Source organism: the organism of the source record quoted next, unplaced genomic scaffold, assembly GCF_019419815.1.
Source record: "Pyrus x bretschneideri cultivar Hongxiangsu unplaced genomic scaffold, Pyrus_bretschneideri_v1 Contig3, whole genome shotgun sequence".
Taxonomy (NCBI): Eukaryota; Viridiplantae; Streptophyta; class Magnoliopsida; order Rosales; family Rosaceae; genus Pyrus; species Pyrus x bretschneideri.
Window position 1 is genome coordinate 3,793,903 of NW_025999612.1, and position 9,263 is coordinate 3,803,165.

Consider the following 9,263-nt stretch of genomic DNA (forward strand, 5'->3'; position numbering starts at 1 on the left):
GTTCATGCATAATGAAGATTTATAATCAAAATTATTGCACATGTGGCATAATCTTATTAGGTATTAGGCCACACATATGTTTCAGGAGGTGACCTATAAGTTTAAGAGAGAAGAGAAAGTTCACAAGTCAAAGTGAAATAAATTTTTGGGTTTCAAAGAGTAAAGTAGTAATTTTTGAGTCAGAGTGAGTAAAATAAGATTAAAATAAAATTTCAAAGGACGCAACTAAAAATAAGCTTATTTTTAAGGAAACTTTAACAAAAAGCTTCTGATACTGTTCACTTTAACGAACAACCACAATTTTACACTAAAAAGTCAATCCTAGTACTATTCACTTTACCCTTTATTTTGTCATTTTCGTTAAAACCCAAAGTTTTTAAGCCATTTTCATTAGTTTTCTTTATTTTTAAAGCATGAGACGACATTTTACGTGTGTTTATATTAATGAAGGAATACTAAAAATTATATTCGTTCTCCAATTATATTAAGATACATAATGTATTGATTTGTATTTCGAATCCATGAATACATCTCCCATCACGGTCGGTCTTATTTTGTAGTTGGCAACATGACCGACTTTATATTGATGCTTAGACCAACTCCAATGGTGGGCTAAAAGCCAAATTACCACCCAAAATTTCCCTCCAAACTCACTCCAACCCAAGGGGAAAATTTGGGCTAAATGCTAAATGCTAAACTAAGGCCAAATTCCCCCCAAAATTTAGCCCAGAAATCGGAGTAGACTCCACCCAATATTTATCGGAATTTAAATTTTTTTTTAGATTAAAATGTTCACAAAATTAATTTACGATAGTCTACATTTAAAAATAATAATAATAATAATAATTTAACAAAAAAAAAAAAGCCTAAGTTCATTCTTTAATAATCCCGGGCTAAAATTTTAGGCTAGAATGATTGGAGCAGAAAAGCTATTTCTGGGCTAAAAACTAAATTTTTTGGGCTAAAATATTTGACTTTTAACCTAACCATTGGAGATGATCTTAGAGTGACACGAGACACCAGGGTCATGTTTCAAAATGTCAATCTCACCTAGAAGGCTAGAACAAGAACATGCACGATACAACAGAATAAAGCAAAGAATAAAGATTGTGAAAAACCAAAATGAAATTTATGTGGTGGAGGGACCACTCAATTTCTCTTAACTAAATTGTCACAAAATCAAGCTACAAGCATGTAGGAATCCAATACGTATAAGATTGAGGAGAAGTTGCTCTCAAGATAACATTAATACCGATTTACGAATTTTGTGTTTACGATCACAACTGTTTATATTATAGATAACTTTGTACAGATTATGTCTGCCAAAAATCAATTTAAAATTAGGTTATTTAACAAATTAATTTTAGCAAATAGACAGACGGTTGTAATATTTTTACCCTATCCGACAATTTTTTTTTTATCCAATTCAATTACTAAACGATCTCATATTTCATTGATTTTTTGCATTGATGATCTTTACAAAGTAAATTATGATATGAACGGTTATAAGCACAAACTTCCGTGATTCGATAACTTTGGTAAAATTTTGGTGAAGAAACCTTAGATCCAAATTGCACCCAAAATTACTAAAGTTTGCACTGAAATATCTATAAAATCTCCTAATTTTGTCAATTATTGAACCAGAATACTAAAGTTCTACCAAAATTATTAATATTGCCAAATTTTCAAAAACGTACGGGAAATTTAAAAAGCGTACAAAAAATACATAATTGATACTTTTTGCAAGAAGCCTTTTAAATTCTTTTGAAACTCAAATACATTTTAGCTAAAAGAATTTCAATCATTTTAAAAACATTTCCAAATGAATCCTACATCCCTAGAATGTGTCACCCATGGAAATCTAGTTCCTCCCAAATTGGTCACAACACTCATCACCTCGTCTAAACGAGCAAGTTCCACAAATGGTAAACGGAAGCAAACATAACAAGCACATGGATCCAATCCAAAGATCTACCATCTTCGGGGGAAAAATAAAAAAAGAGAAAATCCAAAGATCTACCATCATAAAATTCACTCCAAAATCCAAATAAATTGAATAACAATTTAACTGCTCAGAGACAAGTGTGGAATGTTGTAGCCTACAACTTTTGTACATGAAATATTCTTTTTCTGTCTTTGTAAAGCTTGTTTTGGCAATGGACACCCCCAAAAGACACAAAATTTGGAACTTAAAACATAACAAATTAAGAAACAATGAACCCTAAATAATCAATTGGAGAAAAGGGAAAAGAAGCTGCTTCAAATTCCTAACTTTGATCAAATGGTGGGTGCTTATATTTCACTGATCTCACCCTCTTTACATAAACCAACATCTATCACCATGGTCCCCTTCCTCTTCGACTCCATGATCCTGCAACAATTTCGCCTCGGAGACTGCCCAAAAACAAAGCAATTGAAAACGCGTTAGTGAGAGTTTTTGTTTTGGTCGTATCACGAGACAACAGAGGAAGAGTACAAGGTCTTGAAAATACTTACTCTATCCCATAGGTGCGGGTCAGGCTTCTTATGAACCTCGACTTTGTAGAGATTGGAAGGATTAGCCATCTTCCACTTGCAGTGGGGATGAGGGGTACGATGCTGGACATACTCGCTGACTGTTGAATTCGTTGTCGCATTAAACCTTACCTTTGACAAGTAATAGATAAAAGGTTTCTGGCATGGGTTTCGGCTGACTGGACGAGTGTTGAATGCATATGCTGTGTAATCTGCCCTTCTGTACCAATTCAAAAACGTCCGGGAAGGCATTTCCATCTCGCGGGGTGAAAAGACTCCCCGAAAAATTTGAACAGCAAAGCCCCATGAAACTGAAATGGTCCAGCTCTTTGATTTGTCGTAGCAGATGGATTGTTGTATGATTCCCGCCGAGTCCAGCTTCACTGGTATAAAAAGCCGCTGAAGGGCTTGAATACGGGTCACATTGGGGAAGATGGGCTCAACCACATCCAGGTGATGCATTGTCACTAAGGGTGCCACTGGGTGTGCTGCAAGGAGCCCGAACAGGTTTCCGTACACATCATACTGAGAGCCATCAATATGAAAGAAACGTACAGTAAGTTCACACCAAATCTATCCAAAAAAATCTACAATTTAACCATAAAGGTAAAAAAAACAGAAGAATGTTACAAATAATCTAATATAGAAGTGAGACTGCTAATTATTCACAATCAACCCCTCAAACGAGAACAACATTGGAAGCAGTGGAGGATCTTGCTCTATTTAGTACACATAATGGAAGAACCCTTAGCGAAAATTGGAAAATTATACTTGATTTCTTTTTAACCAAAGGCATACCCAACTAGCGGTCTACCTAACTAAATGCCAATGAGACTAAATGTTTCACAATTTGTGCTGTGCGGGCAACAGAAGTAGGACGGCTTGAGAAACTAACTCATGGGGAAGAAGAGATCGGTGGCTTGAAAATGAGGGGTCCCAATTTACCATTTTAGAACAAGGTGTTCAACCTAAACCTAGATTCTCCTTAAAAATTAAGGAAACAAATTAAGAAATACAATCCCACGTTAAATAATGAACTGCATTACAACAACAACAACAAAGCCACTCCGTATAAATCTTAGAACGCCACTGCGCTTCGTATTATGCCAAGTCTTCTATTAGAACCAAGTACTCCAAGTCTTTTCTTAAAGTCTCTTTCCAAGTTTTCCTATACCCCTTTGGTCCTCAGCCTCTATCTTGTAATCACATTTTTAACCGGAACATTTGTAGTCCTCATTTCACATGTGCAAACCACCTAAACCGATTTTCTCGATGCAAAACTAAATCTACATTATTTCGATGCAAAACATATATCGGTTTAACCTAAAGCTCCCAACAAATCCACCATTGTCTACTATAATTCAATGTACTATAGGAGAAATTTATAAAAAAAAGACCACAAAGTTTGAACCCTTTCCACCTCAACAGACCGCCCACATAAATGGGGTTGGGTAAAACTTATGTTTTACTCATTCAATTGTCTAGTCGGGACACTGCTCACTCGCTGAAGGAGCGTGGCGTGCACGGACAGCTACTGTGTAGTTGCGTAGTGAGCTGCGAGACAAAAACCCGGTCTAACCTCTTATTTCAAGTGGGGCCCACCGCGTCGTCTTCGTAACCGAGCATTAACAGCATTGAGCAAATCACCCGCCTAGTAAACCGACAGAACGAACCGGCCCGACAAACTCAATTACCCTCGGCCTTAGATTTCCCGAAACCGGAAAGTATCGTAATCGGGAATTATCCAACTAAGAAGATGATTAAACATTAATTAACTCGACAATACTTATCGAACTAAGAAGATTATTAAACATTAATTAACTCAATAATACTTAATTAATCAAGGAACGCTAATTAATTGTAGTTCCAGAACTCAATGCAAACACTAAGAGCCAAACCGACACTGACCCAAGTCGTGTTTCGGTCAATATCTCGGCCGAAACTCTTTAGTTTCGGGAGTTGCTGGGCGTAATTGGAAGAGAACCGTTACTAACATTTCAAAAATCTCATTCTCTCCTCCTCATAAATATATTTTTCTTTTCTAATAGGAATGTAATATCCACACAACTCTTTTTACTTTTCACCCATTTTCGGCCATTAGATCGGATAAAGTGAAGAAGATTAATGAATATAAATTAAAAAAAGATATGTGAAAAGTAAAAAAAAAGATGTATGCCCCTTCCAATAAAGAAAGTTTGAAGGAAATTTTGAAAGGTAGAATGACACTTTTCGAGTACTAATAATAATTTTCATTTGAAAAAAAACAGATAAATTGAAGCCAAATTACGACTAATTAAGGCAAAAACAAATCAAATTAAGCACCCACCGACAGATTAGAGTACGGACCTGGTGAAATCCGAGTTCTTTAGTGAGTGGGACGCCGAGTTCCGCCATGCACGCCTGCATTCGGTCGTCGGAGCCGTAGAGTCCGGGGTACCTCTGAATGCACCGGTCCTGCATTTTGCTCAGCGCCAGCGCCAGCGGGTAGCTGATGGCGAAGCCGCCGCCGCCGTACGCCATGCCATACGAGAAGAAAATGTTCTGCAGGTGGCTCTCTGATAAGCTCCCGATATAATAGTACTGCGTGTGGTCGTACTTCCTCAGGACCCGGACGAGGTTGTCGGTGATGAAAACGGTGTCGTCGTCGCCCATCACGAACCACCGCACGTCCTTGAGGCCAAGACGCAGCGTTTCGCTCACGATCCGGGATATCCGAATCGCGGACCGGTGGCCCTGTTTGTTGGTGTAGGTGAACCCGGAGGTGTCACCGGAGATTTTAATCGGCGGGAGGCCGGCGCCTTCCGGGTTTTTATCCTCAACTTCGCGGTCCAGCCAGACTATCCCGCGCATCGACTTGGGCTTGTACCAGAGCTTGATGTAGTTCTTCCTCTGTTCCCAGAGCTTGGCGGAGGCGGCAATGCCGAAAATGATGTCGTTTATCTCCGTCGGCTGGTTTGCTTTATCGGGTTTTTGGGTTTTGAGCTGGAGAATCTGGGAAGTCCGATCTTGGGCGGTGGTGGTGTTGGCGGAGGAGGAGGAGAAGGAGATGCGGAGAGGGTTGAAGGGGTCGCTGTCGTCTGAGCAGGCGGCGCGTGAGGTGGAGACGAGCTTGAGAGTGTAGACGACGTAAGTGAGAGAGACGAAGAGGATGAGCCAGACGAGGAGTTTAGGGGTAGCTCTAGATTGGGAGCCGGGTCCAGGAATCGGGGTCCCTGTGGAGCTCCGCATCTGATCCCAAATCACTTTCTCTTGATCTTTCTGGCTCGCTTTCATTTTTCTCAAGTCCCTCTCTCCCTCAGAGCTCAACCCTTTTCACTGCACTCTCTGTTGATTCAAAAAAAATCACAGGTTTTGCAGCATTGGGTTTCCAAAAGGGTGTTCGATTTGGGGAATTATTTGGGTCCTTTGGAAACCCAAATGGGTGGTTGAGATCTCTCTGGAATTTTCAATCTGCGGCGGTGAAAGATTGGGGATTCAATGGGAGGGAAGAGGCAGAAGAAGATGACGATGGCGATGGTGGTGGTGTTGGGGTTGCAGAAGAGAGGTGAAGGTGAGAGCTTGCATTGCTTTGCTGCCAGGTTGCACAGGACTCCATGTCCCCGAGTAGAGCCGCATCCCCAAATATTAATCTTTTTTATTTTCTATTTTTTATTTTACTTTCATTTTTCGTTCTTGGTTTTTTGTGTTAATATCAGAATTTGCCCCCCAAAGTTTTAAGGTTTTTTCACTTTGGTCTTTCCCTCTTTTTTGGTAAAAAATTAACCGTCTTTTAATATATGCTTATAATGATCAAAAGTGATTTTTTTTACAAAAGCTGACTAAATAACATGTGATTATTGCTGCTTTTAGGGTTCTTGGGTAACCCATATACTTTGACAAGTCTTTTACTATTGGCATGTGACCTCTCTAAAAGTGAGTATGATTTAAAGATAAAATCAACAACGCAAAATCAACTGATGTGATTAAGCTCACTTTTAATAGTAGCACAACTTGGTTAATCTAACTACTCATTTTGTTAATACATTGATTTCGAGTCGTTCCAAACAATTTTCTTGTTTACATAATTGCCACAACAATCAACTCCAACCAAGGAATTAGCTGAACTGAGTTATACTAGCCATTTACATCTTGTCGAATTTTGTAATTTGACTTGTCACAATGTCATCATTTAACGTACCTTCAAATTTTCAGTGATCAACTTGGGACGACAAAATTGAGGATCAAAGTGAAACCACCACTAAACTTCAGGGGCCAAACTTTAATTACATCTTCTTATTTTTATTTCTCATTTGGGTCCCAAACATGGTGGTTCGGTCTTGGGTTGGGTTGGGTTAGGTAACTTGCTTTCTGGCTTGGATCATAGAGATCAGAAACTATTCCAATTATTTAAGATTACACGTATCCAATGGCCTGAAATTTGTTTTATTTTTTTATTTTGCCTAAAATTTGTTTTGTACACTAATCTAATTATTTATTTATTTTTTTTTCCTGCCAACCACTAATCTAATTAATTAAGTACGCTAATCATGTAGCTTGTCCTGGCCCTAATGGCTTGATCGCAATTACTAATGATAAGTGGCACTAGGCTTTAAAAGTTTACTATTTTATTATTATCTTTGATTTTTCAGGGAGAGGTTGCTACTCTACTCGTGTAGTAATTGCTCGCAAGTCTTAAACTTCTGTATTGTATATGATTTTGTACCTATGAAAATTTGGATACAAAAAGACTCAGGTTACAATTGACCCATTCCTTATGCACATACATTGTTACGAATGGATAGTGTTATTAACACACTTACTTTTGTCTTCCACATATTTTTGTTAATTTTTAATTCTTGATCTTCTTCAATTTATTCGACTTGAAGATTAGAAATTGAAAAAAATGTGTGGATAGCATTACCTATTACAAATTTACAAATTAACTCATCAAAAGTACAAAAAGGAGATAAAATATGTATATAAAAAAAACTCAAAATTCAAGTTGAATTGAGAAATGACTTATAGAAACAAGTGGTTTGTAACTCAATTGGTTAATAGCATTTATTCTTACACCTGAGACCTCATGTTCAAATCTCCCTCTTTGTAGTTTAATATAGATATTGTATCGTTTGTTAAAAATAAAAGACTTATACATAGAAAGAAGCCAAGTATTTTTTTCTTCTGAAAATAAGTAAAAAGTGGGATGCATAGAATTCAATAATTAATCGTACAAAGTTTAATTAATTTGAGTCCATAATTGTATCTAATCAAATACATTGCAATTAATACCTTTACCCTGTAAAAAAAAAAAAAACTAATACTTTTATGATTTATGCTATAACACTATATTTGACCATTTTCTTAAATTCATCAATACAAATGAAAATTTACAATTTTTTTAACTAAATGAAAACTTATAGTTTATTGCATCTCTATAATTTAGTGACATCTTTTTATGTGGTTTAAATTTATATCATAATTTCATGTACAACAACAACGATCAAGCTTTATTTCGCTAAATGGGATTAGCTGTATGAATCATAAAACGCCATTGCGTTAGGTTTTGTTCCAAGTCTTGGTTAGCTCCCAATACTCCATATATTTTCTTATAGTCTCTTTCAAAGTCTTTTTCTAGGTCTTCCTTTACCTCTTTTGCTTGGAACATATGTATCATAGTTGCATCTTATAACTAGAGCGTTGCTAGGTCTTCAGCTCATGTTTCAAAATCTCTTAACTGATTTTCCTCATCTTATCTTCAATTACGGTCACTCTAACTTTACCTTGGATATCCTTGTCTTAATCCCATCATTTTTCGTGTGCCGACGCATCCATGAAAGCATTCTCATCTCTACTACACTCATTTTTGGTACGTGTTGCTTTTTGATCGCCCAATATTCTATGTCATAAAGCATCGCTGGCCTTATTGTTGTCCTATAAAATTTTTCCTTTAACTTTAATATCATAATTTCATGGACAATGCAGATTATTATGTATAATGAAATATTAATGGTTGACTCAATTATTTTTTAATACCAAATCCACGAATCCAGACCCTTGAAATTTGATCAAACGGCTAAAAACAGGCCCCCCCTTTAAAAGTTATAATAACTTTAGCCATTGGATGAATTTTCAAGGGTCTGGATTGGTGGATTTGGGGGAGAGGATCCCTTCCAGGATATGGATTGTTGAAACAAGTAGATGATGTAAAATAAAAGAAATTGTTGGGGTTGCCCTGACTATATTTCTATAAAAAGTTAAAGAAAAAAGAATGGAAAAAGGTTTAAGATTTGCTGGCTGTGGGTATGTGAGGAAGATCTTAGGCCATCTCCAACTGACCCAGCCAAAGGGTTATGGGGCTAAAAATAGCTCAAAATGACACAAAAACCTTCTCCAACAGAAGGCTAGGCTAAAGGGCTCGTGTGCCCCACCAAGCCAAAAATGGGAAATTAGGCCAATCGGCTAGCCCAATCCAGCCAACCCCGGGCCGGCCCAAAATTCAAATGCCAACGGTTACTTGGCGTCAACACGACGCCAGCTAGCAATGGCTTGTTGACACCAGGTTACCGTTGGATTTGAATTTTTTGTTTTTTTTTTTGACAAAATTAAAAAAAAATTCTAATTTTTTTTTTGCTATAACTACCTAAGCCATTAAACAGCATTAAAGAAGGGTGAATGCCCAAGTACTATGATGTTAGTTTGGGATCCTGGGACTCCAAAGAAAGCATGTCAGATCCATGTGTCAAACAAGACAACCACCTATAACACAATAG

The 9,263-nt window shown here is 37.3% G+C and overlaps 1 protein-coding gene across 1 annotated transcript; it reads right to left on the reverse strand.

Moving 5' to 3' along the window:
• Positions 1–2,030: 2,030 nt before the first annotated feature.
• On the reverse strand, positions 2,031–6,142 carry LOC103953398. The gene is made up of 3 exons (XM_009365133.3): positions 4,861–6,142; positions 2,497–3,039; positions 2,031–2,394 (listed from the first exon to the last, which is right to left on the reverse strand). Exons 1-3 carry the CDS (start codon positions 5,785–5,787, stop codon positions 2,293–2,295), a joined length of 1,572 nt encoding a protein of 523 aa, XP_009363408.2. The 5' UTR covers positions 5,788–6,142; the 3' UTR covers positions 2,031–2,292.
• Between the last annotated feature and the right edge of the window lie 3,121 nt (positions 6,143–9,263).